General features: G+C 39.8%; 1 protein-coding gene across 1 annotated transcript; it reads right to left on the bottom strand.

Moving 5' to 3' along the window:
- Nucleotides 1-19,834: 19,834 nt before the first annotated feature.
- Nucleotides 19,835-20,389, bottom strand: LOC140173212 (uncharacterized). The gene has a single exon (XM_072195977.1). The coding sequence runs from the start codon at nucleotides 20,387-20,389 to the stop codon at nucleotides 19,835-19,837; it is 555 nt and encodes a 184-aa protein (XP_072052078.1).
- Between the last annotated feature and the right edge of the window lie 7,117 nt (nucleotides 20,390-27,506).

The raw sequence follows: 27,506 nt of genomic DNA, 5'->3' as shown, positions 1-27,506 counted from the left end.
CTTTCCGGATTCTCATGAATGCCGCCATCAATCTAGCTTATACCACGAAGATTCTGATCTAGAACGGAGGTGGTTGTCAGGCACACGTTCATGGATTGAGGAAGGTGATGAGTGTCACGGATCATCACCTTCTTCATAATTAAGCGCGAATGAACATCTTAGATAGGAACACACACGTTTGAATGGAGAAATAAAAACAATTGCATTAATTCATCGAGACGCTGCAGAGCTCCTCACCCCCAACAATGGAGTTTAGAGACTCATGCCGTCAAAAAGTATGTAATTCAGATCTGAAAATGTCATGAGGTACAAGATAAGTCTCTAAAAGTTGTTTAAATAGTAAACTAGTAACCTAGGTTTACAGAATATGAGTAAACTAAGATAATTGGTGCAGAAATCCACTTCTGGGGCCCACTTGGTGTGTGCTGGGGCTGAGACTAAAGCTATCCACGAGTTGAGGCCTTTCTTGGAGTTGAACTCCAAGTTGTAACGTGTTTTGGGCGTTCAACTCCGGATCATGACGTTTTTCTGGCGTTTAACTCCAGACAGCAGCATGTACTTGGCGTTCAACGCCAAGTTACGTCGTCTATCTTCGTACAAAGTATGGACTATTATATATTGCTGGAAAGCCCTGGATGTCTACTTTCCAAAGCCGTTGAGAGCGCACGAATTGGACTCCTGTAGCTCCAGAAAATCCATTTCGAGTGCAGGGAGGTCAGCATCCAACAACATCAGCAATCCTTTTTCAGCCTAACTCAGATTTTTGCTCAGCTCCCTCAATTTCAGCCAGAAATTACCTGAAATCACAGAAAAACACACAAACTCATAGTAAAGTCCAGAAATATGATTTTTCCCTAAAAACTAATGAAAACATCCCTAAAATTAGCTCAAACTTACTAAAAACTATCTAAAAATAATGCCAAAAAGCGTATAAATTATCCGCTCATCAACGGGCTCCAAACCTCGACACCAAGAAATTTCTTCTCAGAACTCTGAGCTATATCCGGACCGAGCTAGGTAGCTTTTGTTTTTAACTTTATAGGTACTTTTATTGTCTTTCGATTTGTTCTTCCGACTTGTATGCTAATCACTTTCTGATTTTCTTTTCCAGATAAGATGAAAGGCAGTTATATGGCATACCAAAAAGTGCAGGAGGCTAAGAGGAACGCCCGAGCCCGAGTTGCTCAGCTGCAGGAAGGCGGGACATCGGCCACTCCTTTTCAACAAAAGTCAGATGCGGTGGCAACTTCTTCGGGTTTGGCCAGGTTGGTAACTCTTCCTACCCCTCCTCCTCCTCCTCCTCCTTTTGCCCATACCCCTCCGGTTGTTCCCTCCTCGGAGCCTATTTAAAAAATTGCAAGACCTTGGAAGCTATTGTGTCTAATGTTGGTGACACTGGCTATGTCGGGGTGAAGTTCAGTGAGAGGCACATTCTTCCCCATAGTTCTATTGCTATGGATGATGCTTCCATTTGAACTCACCTTCAGATCTTGATCCGGGGAGGAATTCGTACTGCTGGGGTTTGTACCTCTCTACTCAACATTCTTTGGAGACTCTTCAAGGCCAATTGACTATGTTCTGAGAGGATGAGAAGAGGCTGATGGAAGAGAGAGATCGATTGAAATATGAGCTCTCCAAATTCGGTGAGGGGGAGAGGCAGCTGATGGCCTCTTGTGCTATGGCTGAAGGCTTGAAGGAGAAGGCTGAGCAGAACTATGTTTGTTTATTTTCAAATAAAATAGAGCTGAGGGAGGAACTGGATTGGCTCAGGGAGGGGTACCAGGACTTGGAGGAATCTGTTGCCGAGGGAACCGAGGCAACTTTTGAGGTGTTGAAAGAACAAGTCCATGTTTTGGCTCCCGACATGGATTCGTCACCCCTTGATGACAAGTCATCTTATGCTAGCTTTTCAAGCATTTTTCACTTGTTTCATTAGGTTTTATGCACTTTCTTGCATTATAAGTAAGTGATTTGGAGTGAAATTGCATGGTTTTGTTGAATCAATCAACCATCCTTCATTTGACACTAAATCATGAGGTTTAAGCTAAAATTAATTGGTTTTTGAATTATTTATAAACTTTGTGAATTTGGTGATACTTTGATTGGTTGTTTTAATTACATGTAGATGAAGAAAAAAAACAAGAAAGCATGGCCTATGAAGCGTAGCCAAAGGAAAAAAAGCGTGGCACATCAAGGGAGAAAAGCCATAGCGCTCTCTCAGTGAGCACAGCATTCTCTATGAGAGCGCTACTCAAGGCCAAGAAAGCAAAGCAAGGAATGCTGCGCTCTCCTTGTCAACCGAGCGCCACATGGATCCAAGGAAGCAAGAGAAAAAGCATAGTGCTCGGTTAACGTTGTTCACTTTATTGGGGCTGGACACAAGAAAACACAAGGGTAAATGTTTACTAGTGGAGGCCACAAGGTTCGAACCCATGAGCCAAGGGACCAAGAGAAGCGCTCCTTGCAAGGAAAATAAAGCAAAATTTGCTTAATTGCATTCATTGGGGTTCGAACCAAGGAGCTGGAGGAGCGCTACCTTTGGTTATTCCTCACATTGGACGCTGAATTGCTTCCCCAAGAGCTCGAAGTTGGGACCTCACCAATGCAATAAAGAAGATGCGCTCTCTCCAAGCATTGAGCGCTATCAAGACTTGGCAAGTCCAAGGCCCAGGGAGCGCTGCGCTCTTTGTGACAATCGAGCACTATGAAGGCCTGGTGCAAGAAAGGCTTGTCATGCACAAAAATTGGAAGGTCAAGGCAAGCAGAGTGCTACGCTCTCCTTGTCAACCGAGCGCTACCCTGGGAGTGCAACCATGGCCCAAAATTCAATTAAAATTCCATTTAAATTCAATTCTTCACAAAATTGAAAGGCCCACTCCAAATTCTAAAATTCAAAAATAGGAAGTGTATAAATAGAAGTTACTTTGATTTAGAAGGGGGCTATCTCGATCTTTTTGACAATTTTTACTTTTCATTTTTCATTTCTAGAGCTCATTTTAGATTTTTAGCTTTGGGTTTAGGAATTGGGATCGAGAATTGAATTCTTTTCTTCTCTGTTCTTACTTCTACACTCTTCACTCTTTGTTTTGAATCTTGGATTGAGAATTGAAGGAATTCTATTTCATTCTTGATCTAAGATCTCTCTTTGCTTACTTTCTGCATAATTTCAAGGAATTGTGATTTGGATCTAAGTTTCCCTTCCTGTTTTCATTTCTACTTCTTCTGCAGTTGTTCTCTATTGGATCAAGGAAGGAATTGAGATCTAGGCTTGTTCTCTAGTCTCATTCAACCCCTGAGATCTTCAACTTCTCTTTTAGTTATTGTAATTGAACTGAATTTACTTTCTGTTTTGCTTCTTCAAGCAATTCTTCTTTTCTGTTTAGATATGTTGCACTTTAATTCATCTTTTACTTCTCTGTTGATTGTCATTTACTTTCTCTTGTTTAATTTCTGAAATCCCAGCTCCCAAAGCCCTTTATGATTAAAGCAATTTACATTTCTTACACTCTAAGCTTCAGCTATTTATATTTCTTGCAATCTAAGCTTCTGTCATTTATATTACTTGCACTTTAAGATTCAGCTTCTTTATTTCCTTTCCCCTTTAATTTACAGTCAATTACCCTTCTCACTTTAAATTTCATGCAATTTAGCTTCTGTTGAATACAAATCACTCAAATCAATACTTGTTTGCTTGACTAAATCAACCACCTAACTAAAATTACTCAATCCTTCAATTCCTGTGGGATCGACCTCACTCATGTGAGTAATTAGTACTTGATGCGACCCGGTACACTTGCCAGTGAGTTTTTTGTTGGATCGTTTTCCACACATCAAGTTTTTGGTGCCATTGCCGGGATTGAATTAGATTGACAATGATTAAGTAAGGTGGTGGTCTAGATTAAGCACTTTTTATTTATTTTCTTTATTTTTTTTACTAACACACTAACTGTTTGAAGTTTTTCTTAAACTAATCATCACCCCCACTCGTGCTCTTGTGTTTCTTTTTGTTTTGATTGTATGACAGAAGCAAGGAGGGAAACCCCTACCCTCTATGAGACTGACGAAAGAACTCTGAGGAGGATAAGAAGAGAAGCCAGAGGAAAGGGAGTCATTGGTGAAGAAGCTTCTGAAGAAGAATATCAAGAAATGAAAGGGAATCCTTCTAACTCTAACCTACCAGAAGGAATAGCCAATAACAATCCACCTCAGAGAAGAGTTTTAGCTTCCTACACATTTGCTAATCAAAGGCATTGTGGGAGTAGCATCCTCACCCCAAATGTCAATGCAAACAACTTTGAACTAAAGCCACAACTCATCACCTTGGTACAAAACAATTGCTCCTATGGAGGAGGCCCACTTGAAGATCCAAACCAACACTTATCCACTTTTCTGAGGATGTATGATACTGTCAAAACCAATGGAGTGCATCCTGACATCTACAAGCTGCTGTTATTTCCATTTTCCCTCAGAGACAAGGCTACCCAATGGTTGGAGTCATTTCCAAGAGATAGCATCAATAATTGGGAAGATCTAGTGAACAAGTTCTTCGCCAAGTTCTATCCTCCCCAAAGGATCATTAGACTCAAAATAGAGGTCCAAACATTCACTCAGATGGATGGAGAGTCATTCTATAAGGCTTGGGAGAGATACAAGACCCTAATTAGGAAGTGCCCTCCTGAAATGTTCAATGAATGGAACATACTTCAGAATTTTTATGAAGGCTTAACTCTTAAGACTCAAGAAGCACTAGATCACTCAGCAGGAGGCTCCCTACAATTGATGAAGACTACAGAAGAGGCCCAGAATCTCATTGATATGGTGGCAAGCAATCAATACTTCTTTGCCCATCAAAGACAATGCCAAACATCACAAAGGAAAAGAGTGCTAGAATTGGAAGGAGTGGACTCAATCCTAGCTCAAAACAAAATGATGCAGCAGCAAATTCAGCAATAATTTGAGCAAATGGCCAAGAGGATTGATAGTCTCCAAGTTGCAGTAGTGAATACAAGCTAACCATCAACCACATAGGGACAGAATGAAGAAAGCCAAGAAGATCAGTAGCAGGAACAAATTCAATATGTGCACAACCAAGGTTCAGGATCAAGTGAAGTTTATGGTGACACTTACAATCCATCATAGAAGAACCACCCCAACCTTAGATGGGAAGATAACTGAGGAGCGGATAATTTGTATACTTTTTGGCATTGTTTTTAGTATGTTTTTGTTATGATCTAGTTAGTTTTTAGTATATTTTTATTAGTTTTTAGTTAAAATTCACTTTTCTGGACTTTACTATGAGTTTGTGTGTTTTTCTGTGATTTCAGGTATTTTCTGGCTGAAATTGAGGGACCTGAGCAAAAATCTGATTCAGAGACCAAAAAAGACTGCAGATGCTGTTGGATTCTGACCTCCCTGCACTCGAAGTGGATTTTCTGGAGCTACAGAAGCCCAATTGGCGCGCTCTCAACGGCGTTGGAAAGTAGACATCCTGGGCTTTCCAGCAATATATGATAGTCCATACTTTGCCCAAGATTTGATGGCCCAAACCGGCGTTCAAAGTCACCTCAAGAAATCCCAGCGTTAAACGCTGGAACTGGCACCCAAATGGGAGTTAAACGCCCAAACTGGCACTAAAGCTGGCGTTTAACTCCAAGAGGAGTCTCTGCACGAAATTTGCTTCATTGCTCAGCCCAAGCACACACCAAGTGGGCCCGGAAGTGGATTTTTATGTCATTTACTCATTTCTGTACACCTTAGGTTACTAGTTCTTATAAGTAGGACCTTTTACTATTGTAAAAAAGACTTTGGTAGCTATCTTCATTTTGTATGCTATCTTAGATCATTGGGAGGCTGGCCATTCGGCCATGCCTAGACCTTATGTTTAAGGTGTGGAGCTCTGCTGTACCTCGAATATTAATGCAATTACTATTATTCTTCCATTCAATTCCGCTTGTTCTTTGTCCAAGATATCATTTGTTCTTCAACTTGATGAAGGTGATGATTGTCACGAATCATCACCATTCTCACCCATGAACAAAGTGACTGACAACCACTCTTGTTCTACAAGCAACTAAGGCCATAGTGAATATCTCTTGGATTCCTGATTGCACGATGCATGGTTGATCGCCTGACAACCGAGTGCTCGCCTGACAAACGAGCCAACCATTCCGTGAGATCAGAGTCTTCGTGGTATAGGCGAGAACTGATGGCAGCATTCAAGAGAATCTGGAAGGTCTAACCTTGTCTGTGGTATTCTGAGTAGGATTCAATGACTGAATGACTGTGACGTGCTTCAAACTCCTGAGGGCGGGGCGTTAGTGACAGACGCAAAAGAATCACTGGATTCTATTCCGGCCTGATTGAGAACCGACAGATGAATTCCGCTATGCTGTGACAGAGCATATGCAATCGCTTTCACTGAGAGGATGGGAGGTAGCCACTGACAACGGTGAAACCCTTGCTTAAGCTTGCCATGGAAAGGAGTAAGAAGGATTGGATGAAGACAGTAGGAAAGCAGAGAGACGGAAGGGAAGGCATCTTCATGCGCTTATCTGAAGTTCCTACCAATGAATTACATAAGTATCTCTATCTTTACCTTTGTGTTATTTTCGTTCATCACCATTACTACTTGAGTTTGCCTGACTAAGATTTACAAGATGACCATAGCTTGCTTCAATACTAACAATCTCCGTGGGATCGACCCTTACTTGCGTAAGGTTTATTACTTGGACGACCCAGTGCACTTGCTGGTTAGTTGTGCGAAGTTGTGTAATGCCATGGTATTGAGCTACCACGTTTTTGGAGCCATTACTGGGGATTATGAGAGTTGTGAAAAAGTATTGTTCACAATTTCGCGCACCAAGTTTTTGGCGCCGTTGCCGGGGATTGTTCAAGTTTTGAGCAAGCTTTTGGTAACATCAGTGCCACGATCCGGCAACAACATCAAGTTTTTGGTGTTATTGCCAGGGATTGTTCAAGTTTGGACAACTGACGGTTCATCTTGTTGCTTAGATTAGGTATTTATTTTTTTTCGAAATTCTTGAAGATGAATTCTAGAGTTTCATGATGATTTGTTGAAATCTGGCTGGCTGAGAAGCCATGTCTAATTTTATTGGACCGAGGTTTCAACTTATCATCACAAGAACTTGTTGATTTCTTATCAATCTTGCTTTTGGAGCAGTGATCTGCTAAGGCTTGGCTGGCCTCTGGCCATGTCTAGTGTTTTGGACCGAAGCTTTCTCTGAAAGCTTGGCTGGCTGTGAAGCCATGTCTAATTCCTGGACCGGAGTCTTAGACTAGCATTGCACTGATTCCTGGAATTCTCATTAAGAATTTTGATATCTTTTTCCACTTAATTTTCGAAAAACACAAAAAAATTACAAAATCATAAAATCAAAAAAATATTTCTTGTTTGAGTCTAGTGTCTCATCATAAGTTTGGTGTCAATTGCATGCATGTGTCTTAGTGATCTTCAAGATGTTCTTGATGATTTACTTGCTCTGATCTTTGAATTCTATTGACTTGAGTGTTTTGTGTGTCTCATATGCATTTCCATTTTGTTAGTGTCAGTAGTATACAAACTGCTAAGTTTGGTGTCTTGCATGCATTGTTATTTCATTCTTATTGCATTTTGGTTTGTCCTTATTATTAAAAATCCAAAAATATTTTTAATTTGTGTCTTTTCAAGTCAATAATACAGAGAATTGAAGATTCAGAACATACAGCAGAGGAACTGCACAGAAAAAGCTGGGCGTTCAAAACGCCCAGTGAAGAAGGACAGACTGGCGTTTAAACGCCAGCCAGGGCACCTGGTTGGGCGTTTAACGCCCAAAAGGGTAGCATTTTGGGCGTTAAACGCCAGAATGGATACCATTCTGGGCGTTTAACGCCAGGATGGCTAGAAGGGAAGATTTTGTTTTCAAATCAAATTTTTTTTTAGTTTTCAAAATCTTTTCCAAATCAAATCTTTTTCAAATCAATTTTTCAATCAAATATCTTTCAAAATCAATTTCTTTCCATTTTTAAAGATACTTACTATCAATTAATGATTTGATTCAACATTTCAAGTATGTTACCTTTTCTGATGAGAAAGGTTTAATGTTTGAATCATATCTTTTCTTGTTAGTCAAGTTTTTAATTTTCAAACCAAATCTTTTTTTAAAATATTTTCAAATCATATCTTCTCAATCATATTTTTTTTAAAATCAATCATATCTTCTTAACCACATCTTTTTCAAAATAGTTTTCAATCAAATCCTTTTGATTTCTAATTTCAAAATCTTTTTCAAAAATCACTTGATTTCTTTTCCATTTTCATTTTCGAAAATTAAGTAGTGTTTTTCAATAATGTTTTCAAAATTTTTCACTTAATTTTCGAAAATTACTTCCCTCCTTCTCACATCCTTCTATTTATGGACTAACACTATCCCTTAATGCAAAATTCGAACTCCATCTTCGTTGTTAAGTTCGAATTTTCCACTTCTGTCTTCTACTCTTCTTTTCCTCTAACACCTAAAGGAATCTCTATACTGTGACATAGAGGATTCCACATTTTCTTGTTCCCTCTTCTTTCTTATGAGCAGGAGCAAAGACAAAGGCATTCTTGTTGAGGCTGATCCTGAACCTGAAAGGACCTTGAAGAGAAAGCTAAGAGAAGCCAAAGCACAACTCTCTTTAGAGCACCTGAACGAACTCTTCAAGGAGGAAGAACAAATGGCAGCCGAAAACAATAACAATGCCAACAATGCAAGGAAGGTGCTGGTTGACTTCACTGCACCTACTCCCGATTTCTATGGGAGAAGCATCTCTATCCCTGCCATTGGAGCAAACAACTTTGAGCTTAAGCCTCAATTAGTTTCTCTAATGCAACAGAATTGCAAGTTCCATGGACTTCCATTGGAAGATCCCCATCAGTTTTTAGCTGAGTTCTTGCAAATCTGTGACACTGTCAAGACTAATGGGGTTGACCCTGAGGTCTACAGACTTATGCTATTCCCTTTTGCTGTAAGAGACAGAGCTACAACATGGTTGGACTCTCAACCTAAAGAAAGCCTGGACTCTTGGGAAAAGCTAGTCAATGCCTTCTTGGCAAAGTTCTTTCCACCTCAAAAATTGAGTAAGCTTAGAGTGGAAGTCCAAACCTTCAGACAGAAGGAAGGAGAATCCCTCTATGAAGCTTGGGAAAGATACAAACAATTAATCAGAAAATGTCCCACTGACATGCTTTCTGAATGGAGCATCATAGGTATTTTCTATGATGGTCTCTCTGAACTGTCCAAGATGTCCTTGGATAGCTCTTCTGGAGGATCTCTTCATCTGAAGAAGATGCCTACAGAGGCTCAAGAGCTGATTGAAATGGTTGCAAATAACCAATTCATGTACACTTCTGAAAGAAATCCTGTGAACAATGGGACTAGTCAGAAGAAAGGAGTTCTTGAGATTGACACTCTGAATGCCATATTGGCTCAGAACAAAATATTGACTCAACAAGTCAATATGATTTCTCAAAGTCTGTCTGGAATGCAAAATGCACCAAGCAGTACTAAGGAAGCTTCATCTGAGGAAGAAGCTTATGATCCTGAGAACCCTTCAATAGAAGAGGTGAATTACATGGGAGAACCCTATGGAAACACCTACAATCCTTCATGGAGGAATCATCCAAATCTTTCATGGAAGGATCAACAGAGACCTCAACAAGGTTTCAATAACAATAATGGTGGAAGAAACAGGTTTAGCAATAGCAAACCTTTTCCATCATCTTCTCAGCAACAGACAGAGAGCTCTAAGCAGAATACCTCTGACTTAGCTACCATGGTCTCTGATCTGATCAAAACCACTCAAAGTTTCATGACTGAAACAAGGTCCTCTATCAGAAATTTGGAAGGACAAGTGGGTCAGCTGAGCAAGAAAATTACTGAGCTCCCTCCTAGTACTCTTCCAAGCAATACAGGAGAAAATCCAAAAGGAGAGTGCAAGGCCATCAACATGGCCGAATTTTGGGAGGAAGAAGAGGCAGTGAACGCCACTGAGGAAGGCCTCACTGGGCGTCCACTGGCCTCCAATGAGTTCCCTAATGAGGAACCATGGGAATCTGAGGCTCAAAATGAGACCATAGAGATTCCATTGGACTTACTTCTGCCATTCATGAGCTCTGATGAGTATTCTTCCTCTGAAGAGGATGAGTATGTCACTGAGGAGCAAGTTGCCAAATACCTTGGAGCAATCATGAAGCTAAATGACAAGTTATTTGGAAATGAGACTTGGGAGGATGAACCCCCTTTGCTCACCAAAGAACTGGATGACTTGTCTAGGCAGAAACTGCCTCAAAAGAGGCAGGACCCTGGGAAGTTTTCAATACCTTGTACCATAGGCACCATGACCTTCAAGAAGGCCTTGTGTGACTTAGGGTCAAGTGTAAACCTCATGCCCCTCTCTGTAATGGAGAAGCTAGGGATCTTTGGGGTACAAGCTGCAAGAATCTCACTAGAGATGGCAGACAACTCAAGAAAACAAGCTTATGGACTTGTAGAGGATGTTTTGGTGAAGATTGAAGACCATTACATCCCTACTGATTTCATAGTCCTAGAGACTGGGAAGTGCATGGATGAATCCATCATCCTTGGCAGACCCTTCCTAGCCACAGCAAAGGCTGTGATTGATGTTGATAGAGGAGAGTTGATCATTCAAGTGAATGAAGAATCCTTGGTGTTTAAGGCCCAAGGATGTCCCTCTGTCATCATGGAGAGGAAGCATGAAGAGCTTCTCTCAAAACAGAGCCAAACAGAGCCCCCACAGTCAAACTCTAAGTTTGGTGTTGGGAGGCCACAACCAAACTCTAAGTTTGGTGTTGAACCCCCACATTCAAACTCTAAGTTTGGTGTTGGGAGGTTCCAACATGGTTCTGAGCATTTCTAAGGCTCCATGAGAGTCCTCTGTCAAGCTAGTGACAATAAAGAAGCGCTTGTTGGGAGGCAACCCAATGTTTTATATTTAATTATTTTCTTTTGTTATTTTATCTCTTTTGTAGGTTGATGATCATGAGAAGTCACAAAATTAATTGAAAAAGCAAAAACAGAATGAAAAACAGGAAGAAAAATAGCACACCCTGGAGGAAGATGCTGCTGGCGTTTAAACGCCAGTAAGCCTAGCAATTGGGCGTTTAACGCCGAGTCTGGCACCATTCTGGGCGTTTAACGCCAGAAAGGGGCACCAGACTGGCGTTAAACGCCAGGAAAGGGCAAGAACCTGGCGTTAAATGCCAGGAATGGGCACCAGCCCGGCGTTTAACGCCAGAATTGGCTCAAAACGTGAATTTTGATGCCATTTGGTGCAGGGATGACTTTTCCTTGACACCACATGATCTGTGGACCCCACAGGACCCCACCACCACTCTCTCTCTTCTTCCCCCATTCACCAATCACCTCAACACCTCTTCCCCAAAAACCCTTCACCTATCAAATCCCATCTTTCTCTTCACCACTCACATCCATCCTTCATAAATCCCCACCAACCTCACCCTTCAAATTCAAACCACTTTCCCTCCCAAACCCACCCATAATGGCCGAACCATTACCCCCCCTCTCTCCTATATATACCCTTCTTCAACCCTTCATTTTCACACAACCTAAACACCACTTCTCCCCCTCTTTGGCCGAACACACCACCATCTCCCTCTTCCTCATTTCTTCTTCTTCTTCTACTCTCTTCTCTCTTCTTTTGCTCGAGGACGAGCAAACATTTTAAGTTTGGTGTGGTAAAAGCATTGCTTTTTGTTTTTCCATAACCATTTATGGCATCCAAGGCCGGAGAAACCTCTAGAAAGAGGAAAGGGAAGGCAAAAGCTTCCACCTCCGAGTCATGGGAGATGGATAGATTCATCTCAAGGGTGCATCAAGACCACTTCTATGAAGTTGTGGCCATGAAGAAGGGTCAACTTTGATCAAAGGTTGGACCAAGTCCTCACAGTCATATGTGAAGAGGGCGCACAATGGAAGCAAGATTCAAGGGGAAAGCCGGTCCAATTGAGAAGGCATGACCTCAAGCCCGTGGCTAGAGGATGGTTAGAGTTCATACAACGCTCAATCATTCCCACTAGCAACCGGTCCGAAGTTACCATAGACCGGGCTATCATGATCCATAGCATCATGATTGGAGAAGAAATAGAGGTTCATGAGGTTATAGCCCAAGAACTCTATAAGGTGGCGGACAAGTCCTCTACCTTGGCAAGGTTAGCCTTTCCTCATCTCATTTGTCACCTCTGTTATTCAGTTGGAGTTGACATAGAGGGAGACACCCCCATTGAGGAGGACAAGCCCATCACTAAGAAGAGGATGGAGCACACAAGAGACCCCACTCATCATGAGATCCCTGAGATTCCTCAAGGGATGCACTTTCCTCCACAAAACTATTGGGAGCAACTAAACACCTCCCTAGGAGAATTGAGTTCCAACATGGGACAACTAAGGGTGGAGCATCAAGAACACTCCATCATCCTTCATGAGATTAGAGAAGATCAAAGAATTATGAGGGAGGAGCAACAAAGACAAGGAAGAGACATTGAGGAGCTCAAGCACTCCATAGGATCTTCAAGAGCAAGGAAGAGCTGCCATCACTAAGGTGGACCCGTTCCTTGATTTCCTTGTTCTTTATTCTTCTGTTTTTCGAATTTTATGCTTATGTTTATCCATGTTTGTGTCTTGTGATCATTAGTGTCTTAGTGTCTATGCCTTAAAGTTATGAATGTCCTATGAATCCATCACCTTTCTTGAATAAAAATGTGTTTAATTGAAAAAGGAAGAATTGCATGAATTTTGAATTTTATAACAGTTTAATTATTTTCATGTGGTGGCAATATTTTTTTCTCTGAATGTATGCTTAAACAGTGCATATGTATCTTGAATTTGTGGTTCATGAATGTTGGCTCTTGAAAGAATGATGAAAAAGGAGACATGTTACTGAGGATCTGAAAAATCATTAAAATGATTCTTGAAGCAAGAAAAAGCTATTCAAAAAAAAAAACGAAAAAAATATATATATAGAGAAATAAAGAGTTGTGATCCAAGGCAAATAAGAGTGTGCTTAAGAACCCTGGACACCTCTAATTGGGGACTTTAGCAAAGCTGAGTCACAATCTGAAAAGGTTCACCCAATTATGTGTCTGTGGCATGTATGTATCCGGTGGTAATACTGGAAGACAGAGTGCTTTGGGCCACAGCCAAGACTCCATAAATAGCTATGTTCAAGAATCATCATACTTTACTAAGAGAATCATTAACACTATCTGGACTCTGAGTTCCTAAAGAAGCCAATCATTCTGAATTTCAAAGGATAGAGTGAGATGCCAAAACTATTCAGAGGCAAAAAGTTAAAAGCCCCGCTCATCTAATTAATACTGATCTTCACAGATGTTTTTGGAATTCATTGCATATTCTCTTCTTTTTATCTTATTTGATTTTCAGTTGCTTGAGGACAAGCAACAATTTAAGTTTGGTGTTGTAATGAGCGGATAATTTGTATACTTTTTGGCATTGTTTTTAGTATGTTTTTGTTATGATCTAGTTAGTTTTTAGTATATTTTTATTAGTTTTTAGTTAAAATTCACTTTTCTGGACTTTACTATGAGTTTGTGTGTTTTTGTGATTTCAGGTATTTTCTGGCTGAAATTGACGGACCTGAGCAAAAATCTGATTCAGAGACCAAAAAAGACTGCAGATGCTGTTGGATTCTGACCTCCCTGCACTCGAAGTGGATTTTCTGGAGCTACAGAAGCCCAATTGGCGCGCTCTCAACGGCGTTGGAAAGTAGACATCCTGGGCTTTCCAGCAATATATGATAGTCCATATTTTTCCCAAGATTTGATGGCCCAAACCGGCGTTCAAAGTCACCTCAAGAAATCCCAGCGTTAAACGCTGGAACTGGCACCCAAATGGGAGTTAAACGCCCAAACTGGCACTAAAGCTGGCGTTTAACTCCAAGAGGAGTCTCTGCACGAAATTTGCTTCATTGCTCAGCCCAAGCACACACCAAGTGGGCCCGGAAGTGGATTTTTATGTCATTTACTCATTTCTGTACACCTTAGGTTACTAGTTCTTATAAGTAGGACCTTTTACTATTGTAAAAAAGACTTTGGTAGCTATCTTCATTTTGTATGCTATCTTAGATCATTGGGAGGCTGGCCATTCGGCCATGCCTAGACCTTATGCTTATGTATTTTCAACGGTGGAGTTTCTACACACCATAGATTAAGGTGTGGAGCTCTGCTGTACCTCGAATATTAATGCAATTACTATTGTTCTTCCATTCAATTCCGCTTGTTCTTTGTCCAAGATATCATTTGTTCTTCAACTTGATGAAGGTGATGATTGTCACGAATCATCACCATTCTCACCCATGAACAAAGTGACTGACAACCACTCTTGTTCTACAAGCAACTAAGGCCATAGTGAATATCTCTTGGATTCCTGATTGCACGATGCATGGTTGATCGCCTGACAACCGAGTGCTCGCCTGACAAACGAGCCAACCATTCCGTGAGATCAGAGTCTTCGTGGTATAGGCGAGAACTGATGGCAGCATTCAAGAGAATCCGGAAGGTCTAACCTTGTCTGTGGTATTCTGAGTAGGATTCAATGATTGAATGACTGTGACGTGCTTCAAACTCCTGAGGGCGGGGCGTTAGTGACAGACGCAAAAGAATCACTGGATTCTATTCCGGCCTGATTGAGAACCGACAGATGAATTCCGCTATGCTGTGACAGAGCATATGCAATCGCTTTCACTGAGAGGATGGGAGGTAGCCACTGACAACGGTGAAACCCTTGCTTAACCTTGCCATGGAAATGAGTAAGAAGGATTGGATGAAGACAGTAGGAAAGTAGAGAGACGGAAGGGAAGGCATCTTCATGCGCTTATCTGAAGTTCCTACCAATGAATTACATAAGTATCTCTATCTTTACCTTTGTGTTATTTTCGTTCATCACCATTACTACTTGAGTTTGCCTGACTAAGATTTACAAGATGACCATAGCTTGCTTCAATACTAACAATCTCCGTGGGATCGACCCTTACTTGCGTAAGGTTTATTACTTGGACGACCCAGTGCACTTGCTGGTTAGTTGTGCGAAGTTGTGTAATGCCATGGTATTGAGCTACCACATTTTTGGAGCCATTACTGGGGATTATGAGAGTTGTGAAAAAGTATTGTTCACAATTTCGCGCACCAATAACCACAATCAAAATCAGCAGCCATGGCAAAGAAATTCAAACCAAAACAACTCAAGAAACAACCAACAGAACACTAACCATAATCCATATAGAAAACCCCAAAACAATTACCCTAATTCCAACCATTATCCATCCAATAACCAAACCACCAACCACAACAACTATCATCCACCCTCAATAATTCACAACCAGCCACAAGCATCACAAGACACTTAGAGAATCTCCAACCTAGAGATATTGATGGAAAAATGATGAAACAGCAAGAACTTACAAACAAGAACAATGAAGCTTCTATAAGAAACATAGAAAGGCAGATTGGACAGCTTTTCAAGCAAGCCGTGATTGAAAGGCCATCAAGCTCACTCCCAAGTGATACCATTCCAAATCCTAAAGAAGAGTGCAAAGCCGTACAGCTAAGAAGTGGAAGAACCTTGGTGAATGACAAGGAGGCAACCAAGAATCCTATGGAAAGCAACAAAAAGCCAATAGAGAATGAGAAAGCCAGCAACAAAGAAGTGACAGCAAGCAACCAAACTTCAGAAAAGCTTAAAGAGAAGGATGGCCAGCCACAAAACTTAAGGAAAGGGAAGGAAGCAATAGAAGGACCATCTCAAGGACAGAAGCAAGAGGAGAAGACTTTCACACCTCCCTTGCCATATTCTCAAAGGTTTAACAAGGAGACCAACGACCAACACTTCCCTAAATTCCTTGAAATCTTCAAGAAATTGGAGATTAATATCCTCTGGCTGAGGCATTAGAGCAGATGCCTCTATATGCCAAGTTCTTGAAGGAGCTCATCAATAAAAAGAGAAGTTGGCATGAAAAGGAAACTATATTGCTCACTGAAGAATGCAGTGCATCAATCCAGAAAGGGCTTCCCCCAAAACTTGAGGACCCTGGAAGCTTTTTCCTACCTTGTACCATTGGCAACATAAGCATCAATAAAGCAATGTGTGACTTAGGAGCTAGCATCAATCTAATGCCCTCTTCTCTGATGAAAAGGCTATGCATAGAGGAGGTAAAGCGCATACAGATGTCACTAGAGCTAGTGGACAAGACTATGGTGTTTCCCAAAGGTGTGATTGAAAACCTTTTGGTCAAAGTGGATAAGTTTATATTTCCTGCAAACTTTGTGATTCTGGACCTAGATGAGGAAAGAGGTAATTCCATTATACTAGGAAGACCATTCTTAGCTACAGCAAGGGCTATTATAGATGTGGAACAAGAGGAATTGACCTTAAGAGTGCATGATGAAAGCATTACTCTAAATGTCTTTCCAGAAATACAACACTCTGATGAAAAGAAAGAATGCATGGATATCAACAAAGAAGACTTGCAGTGAAAGGAAGAAACCAACAAGATACTCATTAATTCCCTTCCAAAGCAAGAAATAAGCAAAAAAGCAGGACAAAAGGAGAATGAAACTATGCTGAATGATGAAGGAAAACAAGAAGAAAATGAAATGCAGCCCACTGTCAAAGGAGAAGGATCACCAAAAAGGAGGAATAAAAGCAAGAAAATTAATTGGTTTTTGAATAAATCATGAGGTTTAAGCTAAAATTAATTGGTTTTTGAATGATTTATAAACTTTGTGAAAAATTGGTGATACTTTGATTGGTTGTTTTAATTACTTGTAGATGAAGAAAAGAAAAAAACCAAAAAGTGTGGCCTATGAAGCGTAGCCAAAGGAAATAAAAGCGATAGCACTCTCTTAGTGAGGACAACGCTCTCTATAAGAGCGCTACTCAAGGCCAAGAAAGCAAAGCAAGGAATACTGCACTCTCCTTGTCAACTGAGCGCCACAAGGATCCAAGGAAACAAGAGAAAAAGCATAGCGCTCGGTTAACGTTGTTCACTTTATCGGGGCTGGACACAAGAAAACACAAGGGTAAATGTTTACTAGTGGAGGCCACAAGGTTTGAACCCATGAGCCAAGGGACCAAGAGAAGCGCTCCTTGCAAGGAAAATAAACAAAAATTTCCTGAATTGCATTTACGGGGGGTTTGAACCAAGGAGCTGGAGGAGCGCTGCCTTTGGTGATTCCTCACATTGGACACTGAATTGCTTTCCCAAGAGCTCGAAGCTGGGGACCTCACCAACATAATAAAGAAGATGCGCTCTCTTCATGCACTGAGCGCTATCAAGAGTTGGAAAGGCCAAGGCCCAGGGAGCGCTGCGCTCTATGTGACAACCGAGCGCTATGAAGGCCTGGCGCAAGGAGGGCTTGTCACGCACAAAAATTGGAAGGCCTTGGCAAGGAGAGTGCTGCGCTCTCCTTGTCAACCGAGCGCTACCCTGGGAGTGCAACCATGGCCCAAAATTCAATTAAAATTCTATTCTATTTAAATTCAATTCTTCACAAAATTGAAAGGCCCACTCCAAATTATAAAATTCAAAAATAGGAAGTCTATAAATAGAAGTTAGTTTGATTTAGAGGGGGGCTATCTTGATGTTTTTGACAATTTTTACTTTTCATTTTTCATTTCTTGAGCTCATTTTAGATTTTTAGCTTTGGGTTTGGGAATTGGGATCGAGAATTGAATTCTCTTCTTCTCTGTTCTTACTTCTACACTCTTCACTCTTTGTTTTCAATCTTGGATTGAGAATTGAAGGAATTCTGTTTCATTCTTGATCTGAGATCTCTCTTTACTTACTTTCTGCATAATTTCAAGGAATTGTGATTTGGATCTAAGTTTCCTTTAATGTTTTCATCTCTACTTCTTCTACAATTGTTCTCTGTTGGATCAAGGAAGGAATTGAGATCTAGGCTTGTTCTCTAGTCTCATTCAAACCCCTAAGATCTTCAACTTCTCTTTTTGTTATTGCATTTGAGCTGAATTTACTTTCTGTTTTGCTTCTTCAAGCAATTCTTCTTTTCTGTTTAGATCTGCTGCACTTTAATTCATCTTTTACTTCTCTGTTGATTGTCATTTACTTTCTCTTGTTTAATTTCTGAAATCCCAGCTCCCAAAGCCCTTTATGATTCAAGCAATTTACATTTCTGACACTCTAAGCTTCAGCTATTTACATTTCTTGCAATCTAAGCTTCTGTCATTTATATTACTTGCACTTTAAGATTCAACTTCTTTATTTCCTTTCCTCTTTAATTTACAGTCAATTACCCCTTTCCCTTTAAATTTCATGCAATTTAGCTTCTGTTGAATACAAATCACTCAAATCAGCACTTGTTTGCTTGACTAAATCAACCACCTAACTAAAATTGCTCAATCCTTCAATCCATGTGGGATCGACCTCACTCATGTGGGTAATTACCACTTGATGCGACCCGATACACTTGCTGGTGAGTTTTGTGTTGGATCATTTTTCACGCATTCACCCAGACAAGGTTGTTATTGATGGGGAGATTGTTTTTCCTCCTTGCCCTCTTACTGATTCTGAATGGAAGACTGCAGGGTAGTACATCATTGAGTCTTCTCCTCATGAAGTTAATGCACCCGAGGAGTTACAGCCGAGCTCTTCTGTCTAACCTGACCCCTTCTCCTGTTAATGACCCCAATCTTCTCTTAGGGCTTAAGTAATATTTCTTGTTAAGGCCCGATCTGTGGGACCATTTTATGAACAATTTTTATGTATGTTCTGAATATTTTTTCCTATGTTTTCTGACTCTTGATCCTTTTGAAAGAATCTTTAACAACTGTCTTTCCTCGATGTTTAGTCCCTTTCATGGGACTCGTAACAAGGTAGTTGTTTCATATATTTGCGAATGTTGGTATGATAGATCTTCTGCTATTTCACAAAGCTTTTTGGAGGGAGCAATGCTTCTGCTTGATGTCCCTTAGTTTTATAAAACTTTATGAACGCCTTTTGCAAAGCTTTTTTACGAAAGAAAAACTTTCAACCAAATAATTTTTTACGGTTTCTGTTTCACAAAGTTTTTTATGAAAACTTTTATGTAGCAACCCTACAATGACCTTTTTGTTTTCCATTAATTGGACATAAACATTTAATTTGTTTTACCTTTGAATCATTTTCTAAACTTAGGTTATTTTTGTAATGCATTTTACTCTGCTCGGGGACTCTCTGACTTGTAAGTCGTTTGTCTTTTCATGACCGAGTTGCTGTGATCGTTCTTTTATAACCTCTTTACACCGACTTGTACCTCGTCACTTTATCTTGCTGACCACCTAGGTCGGGCAATAGATTTTTGCATTTTTTCAAGCTTAAGTCGGTGCGTATCGTACTAATAATAATAGAAATTTTAAGAAAGAGAAGTATCATCATTAATGGAATATGACTTTTACAAAGATGCTTTGGCTACTAAGGGAATAATTTTCATGCCTCTAGCCCCCGCTTTGATGCCTCATTAAAATCTCCTTCAGAAAATCCCTCTTAAAAAAAACCATGAAATTGGAAAAAAGAGTACATCAGAGAACAGAGTATGCTTCTAGCTATCATATCTCTTCAAATTGCAAGCACGCCACGACCTTGAGAACTCAGCTCTGTTCAAGTCGGACACTTTTTTGTAACCCTTTCCCAAGACTTCAGTAATCTTGAAAGGTCCTTTCCAGTTTGCAGCGAGCTTCCCTTCACTTGACTTGTTTACTCCGATGTCATGTCGAATGAGAATTAAGTCATTTGTAGCAAGGAGAAGTCACGCTGATGAGCTCTTTGGGGGGGGCGCGACGTGAAAGTTTGTGTGCATCTGATAAGGTTGGCACTTTTTAACGAAGTCGGTTGCTTCCTTTTGCAAATTCGGCCAAAAAAACCTGGCTCGTATCACCTTTCTGGATAAAGATCTCGCTCCAAGGTGATTCCCACAAACGCCGTCGTGTACTTCCTTCAGGACCTCCTCAATCTTAGAAGTCGGGACGCCCTTCAGCAATGGTATAGATATCCCTCTTCTGTAAAGGACATTGTGCACCAAAGTATAGTTCTGGGCTTCCCTTCTGAGTTTTTTGGCTTCCTTTTTCTCCTTGGGGAGGATGTCGAATTTTAGATATTCGACTAGAGGATTCATCCATCCCAGTTTTAAGCCTGAGACATGTAGGACGTCCACTTTGCTGTCTATCCTTGTAACTATGGGCTCTTGGAGAGCTTCCTGTATCAAGCTTCTATTATTTCCTCCTGGCTTGGTACTTGCTAGCTTGGAGAGAGCATCAGCTTGGCTGTTGAGTTCTCCAGTTATGTGCCTAACCTCGGTTTCCATGATTTGCCTGAGATGCTCTAGCATTTTTTCCAAGTACTTTTTCATGTTGGGATCTTTTGCCTTGTATTCTCTGTTAATTTGAGAAGTTACTACTTGAGAATCTTGAAAATTATTACCTTGTTAACACCAACTTCTTTAACAAGTTTTAGTCCTACGATCAGAGCTTCGTATTCGTCCTGGTTGTTGGAAGCGTGGAACTTAAATTTCAATGACACCTCTATTTGAGTACCTTCTTCATTGACTAGTATTAAGTCAGCTCCACTTCCAACCTTATTAGAAGATCCATCTACATAGAGCTCCCAGGTCATGGAGGTTTCGCTCTGATCGCCTGTGTATTCTGTGACAAAATTGGTGAGGCATTGGACTTTAACTACTGTCCGAATTTTGTATTTCAAGTCAAACTTGGATAACTCTATAGCCCACTGAACCATTCTGCCTGAAATATCCATTTTTTGAAGGATCTACTTCATAGGCTGGTCTGTTCAGATTTTTATGGTATGAGTCTGGAAGTAAGGTCGGATCCTTCTAGATGCTACAATATAGGTTGATGTAAGGATTTATGTTGATCTAGAATTCCTTAATAAATTGCATCACTTCATTGCAAGTATAGTCTAGACCAACAATGGATCCTCAATCACAGTTTAATTTTGGTTGTCATAAATTCAACCCAATAAAAATAACCAAGAGTATTAGTCCCAGGTCGTTCTCCCTAGGAATTACAATCTAGTGCTTAATTATTGGTTATGAGTTTCACGGGTTGGGTTGATAAAGAAGCGAGAATTTAAATGACAATAAAAAAAGAAACAACTAAGGAAAGCAATTACTAAAAAGAGACATTCATGGCAAGGATTAAGAATCAAGGCTTTCTATCCTAGTTATTAATTATCATACAATAGTTAATAAGATCTAATCCTATTTCATCATTTCCAACATCGGAAGAAGGTATTATGTTTTCTTTACATTGAGAGAAAGTCAAATATGACTAATTAATCCCAATCCATAAGTAATGTGAATGGATACAAGACTAACTAATCACTCTAGATAACCAATCTAAATTGGGTATTAATGACTCAAGATTGCCCAATTTCTCTTTCGAAGCCAAGAATACTCAAAAACTACTCTAAAGTCCAACCAAGCATTTTGTCAAACACATGGAAGGCATAAAAGGAAAGCATAGTACAATTGCAAGGAATAATAAATTCTACAACTAACCAATGCAAGAAAATGAAAATAACAACTCAAACAAGCAAGAAAGAAACATAAAATATCAAATTGCATTAATTGAAATTAAAAGTATTTAGGATCTCTCTCCAGCATATCATATTTTCGAACACCATTATGTACAGTATGAGTCTCTAAACGTCCTAGGTTAAGGTTAGGAGCTTTGTTGAGTTTTATGGATTAATAAAAGCACTACTGTTCTATTTCAATTTGTGATTGATTATCTCGTAAGATGTATCTTCGTTCTTCAACCTTATGAATGAGTTGAACCGTCACAAGTTATCTCTATTCTATATGGGTTTAGCGAGTGTCTTTCATCGGATATCAATGAACCACTAGCTTAAGGATACATCTCTTAGACGGCTAATCCACGACTTCGTTGGGGACTTCTCAAAACATCAGTTTAGCCGAGGTATGGGGAGATTAGAGTCTTTGTGGTAAAGGCTAGAATCAAAGAGCAGCATTCTCTAATCCGGAAGATTCGACCTTGCCTATGGCATTTTGAGTAGGATCACCAAGGGGATGAACTACAGGAGCTTCCCTCATTTAGACTGGATGCACATTAAACCTGGTGTTAAGCCTAGAGGAAGATTGGCAGCCTCTCAACCGGCGTTGATCACATACAGCCTGCTATAGAAGAAATCATTCACAGTTGGAGTAGACAGTAAGAAAGTATTGATCCAGAAGAACAAAGCATCTATGAAGCCTTAACCATCTTCTTCTCATTGAATTCACAACCACTGAGTAACGTTATTTTTATCTTTATTCTACTTTTATGCGCTTTAAACAACCAAACAACTTTTCTATCCGCCTGACTAAAACTTACAAGATAACTACTGTTTGATCTAAGCCGACAATCCTCATGGGATCGACCCTGACTCACCTCAGGTATTACTTGGACGACCTAGTGCACTTGTTGGTTCAGTTGTGCGGAGTGTGAATCTACGCACCAAGTTTTTGGCACCATCGCCGGGGATTGTTCGAGTTTGAACAAACTAACGGATTATTTTGTTGCTTAGATTAGGTATTGTTTTTAATTTTGTTTGAGTCTTTTATTTTCTTTTTGAAAAAAAAATTTCTAAAAATCTTTTTTTTAATCTTTATCTTTTTGTTTGAGTCGTTGTTCTTGTTCTTTGTGAAAGTTTCGAATTTTTTGCTTTCTTTTTCAAAAAATTTTTCAAAAATAGTGTCTTTTGTTTGAGTCTAGTGTTAAATCTTTAGTTTGGTGTCCAATGCATGTTCTTTAATTGCTTTGAACTTTTTGATTTTGTTCTTGGTGTTCTTCTTGTTCTTCAAGTTGTTCTTGTTTTTCTTTTTGTTTTGATCTTTAAAATTTTTAAGTTTGGTGTCTTTTGGTAATTTTTTTTTAAGTTTTCAAAAATTTAGTGTCTTAGATCTAAAAATTTTAAGTTTCAGGTCTTTTGGTTATTTTTCTCTTTCTTCATTAATTCAAAAAATAAAAAAATATCTTTTCTATCTTTTTACTTTAATTTTCCAAAATTTCAACAAAATGTTTCAAATTTTAATTTCAAAATCATTATCTTATCTTATTTTAATTTTAAATTTCAAATTCAAATATTTTTAAAATCAAATATTTTCAAAAAAAATCATATCTTTTTCAACTTACTATTTTATCTTTTTATCTTTTTTTTAAATTCAAAAATCTTATCTTATATTATTTCAAATTCAAATTTTAAAATTCTATTTCCAAATTTAAAATTTCAAATTTCAAGATAAAATATTTTTCAAAAAATCAAATTTCAAATCTTATCTCTTTCAAATCTTTTTCAAATCTTTTCAAATTGTTATCTTCTCTTTTTTAATTTCAAATTTTGAAATCAAATCTTTTTCAAATCTTTTCAATTTATATCTTATCTTTTCCAAATTTAAATTTTAAGTTCAAATATTTTCTAATTTTCTATCTTATCTTAATTTCAAATCTTTTTAATTAGTTACTTATTTTCTCTTTCTTCTTTTTCAAAACTTCCTAACTAACTCATCTCTCTTCTATTTTCGAAAATTCCTCTTCTATTTCTCTCTTCTTTTTCAAAAATCACACTTTAATTTTCAAATCTTTTTAGTTAATTAACTTTTAATTTTTGAATTCAATTAATAAATAAAATATATTTGTTTCTTATTTCTCTTTTTACTTCTAATTTTCAAATTATTCTTCCTTTTTTTTTTCGAATTCTTCATCTCTCTTCTCTATCTTCATTCTTCTTTCTTCTTCACATCACACAAGGAGTCCTGTGTTCTTGAACATAGAGCTCCCATTCTTCCTCTTTATTGTGTTCTTTTTCTTGTTTATGAGCAGGAACAGAGATAAAGAACCTTTCTTTAATCTTGATTCTGAACCTGAGAAGACCTTAAAGAAGCGTTTGCAATAAGCTAAAGTACAACACTCCGAAGAAAACCTCATAAATATTTTCGAACAAGAAGTTGAAAACATGGCAGCCGAGCCTAATAATGGAGGAGATGCAAGAAAAGTTCTTGGTGACTATACCATACCAACTTCTGATTTCTATGGAAGAAGTATCTTCATACCTGCCATTAGAGTAAATAACTTTGAGCTTAAGCCTCAGTTAGTCTCTCTTATGCAACAGAATTACAACTTCCATGGACTTCCACTGGAAGATCCACATCAATTCTTATCTAAATTCTTGCAAATCTGTGACACTGTTAAGGCGAATGAAGTGGATCCTGAGGTTTACAAACTTATGCTTTTTCCCTTTGCATTTAGAGACAGAGCTAGGATATGGTTGGACTCTCAACCTAAAGAAAGCCTAGCCTCTTGGAAAAAATTGGTCAATGCCTTCTCGGCCAAATTCTTTTCACCTCAGAAGGTGAGCGAAATTAGAGTGGAAGTTCAAACCTTCAGACAAAAAGAAGGTGAATCCCTCTATGAAGCTTGGAAAAGATTGATGAATCCATATTTTACGATAATTTTTTGTTAGAATTGAGAGGATTTCATCATATAAACCTATTCCTCTCTAATCCGAGCTCTATCTCGAGCTTCTGGAAGTAGGTCGAGCTCTTCCCTTTGAGTTTGGGAGTTGATATCTTCGTTGTAGAGGATCACCCTTGGGGATCCTTCTTCTACTTCTACTGGAATCATAGCCTCCATGCCGTACGCAAGTCAAAAGGATGATTCTCCGGTAGTGGAATGTGGTGTTGTTCGATATGCCCATAGGACTTGTGGGAGCTCTTCAGCCCAAGCTCCCTTTGCATCCTGTAGCCTCCATTTTAGCTCGGCCAATATTACTTTGTTAACGGCTTCAGCCTGTCTGTTGGCCTGTGGGTGTTTTACAGAGGTAAATTGGTGCTTTATTTTTAGGTCAGCTACCAAGTTCTTGAAGCCCGTGTTGTTGAATTGAGTACCATTATCTGTGGTGATGGATTATGGAACCCCAAACCTTGTGACAATATTTCTATATAGAAATCTCCAGCTTCTTTGGACAGTGGCAGTAGCCAGTGGCTCTGCTTTAATCTATTTTGTGAAATAGTCTATTACAATGAGAAACTTGATTTGTCCCGATCCTTGGGGAAGGGTCCGAGGAGGTCGAGCCCCCCACTTTGCAAATGGCCATGGCGAAGTAACACAGATGAGCTCCTCAGGTGGAGCTACATGGAAGTTAGCATGCTTCTGACATGGTGGGCATGTCTTGACAAACTTTGTTGCTTCTTTTTGCAAGGTCGACCAATAAAAGCCGGCTCGGAGTACCTTTTTGGAAAGAGCTCATGCTCCAAGGTGGTTGCCACACATGCCTCCATGGACTTCCTCTAAGAAGTCCCTTATAGTAGAGGTCGGTACACGTTTCAAGAGGTGTGTAGAGATTCCTCTTCTATATAGGACGTCATGCATTTTGGTGTAGTACTATGCTTCTCGTACTAGTCTTTTTGCCTTCTTCCTATCTGTGGGAAGTATTTCAGACTTGATGTAGTTGATTATGGGATTCATCCATCCTTAGTCCTGCCCTAATATTGTTAGGATTTTTTTTTTCTCGGAGATTGATGGATTTTGCATTGTTTCTTGAATGAGGCTCCTATTATTGCCCCCTGGTTTGGTGCTGGCTAGTTTCGAAAGTGCATCATCTTGGGCATTTTGTTCCCGAGGTATATGTCGGACCTCATACCCCCCAAATTGTCTGAGTTGTTCTCTTGTTTTGTCCATGTATTTTTGCATGGTGGGATCCATAGCTTGATAGCTCCCCTCTACCTGTGAGGTGACTACTTGTGAATTGCTAAAAATGGTAAGCTTTTGAATTCCTACCTCCCTAGCCAGCCTCAAACCAGCCAGTAGAGCTTCGTATTCAGCTTGGTTATTTGAGGCAGGGAACTCAAACTTTAATGAGAGCTCGATTTGGGTTCCCTGATCGCTTTGTAGTAATATGCCTGCGCCACTCCCGGTTTTGTTTGAGGAGCTATCTACGTAAAGGCTCCACTCTGTAGGGGTGCCCGGGGTTTCAGTGTACTCTGCGATGAAGTCGGCTAGATACTGAGACTTGATGGCTGTTCGAGCTTCATATTTGAGGTCGAATTCGGATAACTCGACTACCCATTGTAGAATTCTTCCAACTAAGTCTGTTTTCTATACGATACCTTTTACGGGTTGGTTAGTCCGTACTCTGATGGTGTGAGCTTGAAAGTATGGTCGGAGTTGTCGGGAAGTAAGTATAAAGGCGTAGGCGAACTTTTCTATCTTCTGATAGTTCAGTTCAGCCCCTTGCAAAGCCTTACTGATGACGTAGATAGATTGTTGTCCATTTTCGTCTTCTCTTACTAGTGATGTGACTATTGCCCGACTTTCTACAGCGAGGTATAGGATTAGTTCCTCGCCTTCCCTAGGTCGGGCTAATATGGGTGGTTGCCCTAGAAATGTCTTGAAGTCTTGAAAATCTTGTTCGCATTCCGGGATCCATTCAAATCTTCTTCCTTTCCTTAGTGTTTCGTAGAAAGAAAGAGATCCAAGGCTTATCCAGCTAGGAACCTAGACAGAGCCGCTAGTCTTCCATTAAGCTGCCGGATCTCTTTGACACAGCTCAAACTTTTCATGCCAAGTATGGCCTAGCATTTATCTGGATATGCTTCAATTCCTCTCTGGGTGAGCATGAAGCCCAGGAATTTGCTAGCTTCCACCGTAAAAGTGCATTTTGCAGGGTTAAGTCTCATCCCGTGCTTTCTTATGGTGTCTTTACCAGTATGTCATCTACATAAACTTCCATCAGCTTCCCAATGTGATTGGCAAAAACTTTGTTCATCAGTCTCTGGTATGTAGCCCCTGTATTCTTGAGTCCGAAGGGCATGACTATGTAGCAGTAGTTCGCTTTTGGGGTTAAGAATGAGGTTTTCTTCTGGTCAGGTTGACACATTGGGATTTGATTGTATCCCGAGTAAGCATCCATGAAAGAGAAGTACTGATATCCTGATGAAGCGTCGACTAGTGTGTCTATGTTCGGGAGTGGGTAGGGATATTTTGGGTAGGCCTTGTTGAGGTCGGTGTAATCAGTGCACATCCGCCACTTCACATTTGACTTCTTGACCAATACTACATTGGCTAGCCATAATGGGTGTTTTACCTCCCTTATGAACCCTGCTTTCAACAAGGCTTTTACCTGCTCCTCCACGGCTTGCGACCTCTCCGGGCCGAGTTTCCTGCGCTTCTGTTGCACTGGCCGAGACCCAGGATATACGACTAACTTATCACACATTAGTTCGGGATCAATACCGGGCATGTCGGCGGCCTTCCATGCAAAGAGGTTGGAATTATCCCTTAGGAGCTTTGTTAGCAGCTCCTTTAGGTATCCTCGTAGATTCGCCCCTATATTTGTTGTTTTGCCTCGAGTGTCTCCGATTTGAACTTCTTCCGTCTCACCTTCGGGTTGAGGGCGGAGTTCTT

This window comes from Arachis hypogaea, chromosome 5 (genome assembly GCF_003086295.3).
Source record: "Arachis hypogaea cultivar Tifrunner chromosome 5, arahy.Tifrunner.gnm2.J5K5, whole genome shotgun sequence".
NCBI lineage: Eukaryota > Viridiplantae > Streptophyta > Magnoliopsida > Fabales > Fabaceae > Arachis > Arachis hypogaea.
This window is presented reverse-complemented; position numbering and strand designations above follow the sequence as displayed.

What these genes read in the sequence shown, in the direction of transcription:
- LOC140173212 (XM_072195977.1), bottom strand. Translation starts at nt 20,389, where the DNA reads ATGGAAACCGAGGTTAGGCACATAACTGGAGAACTCAACAGCCAAGCT.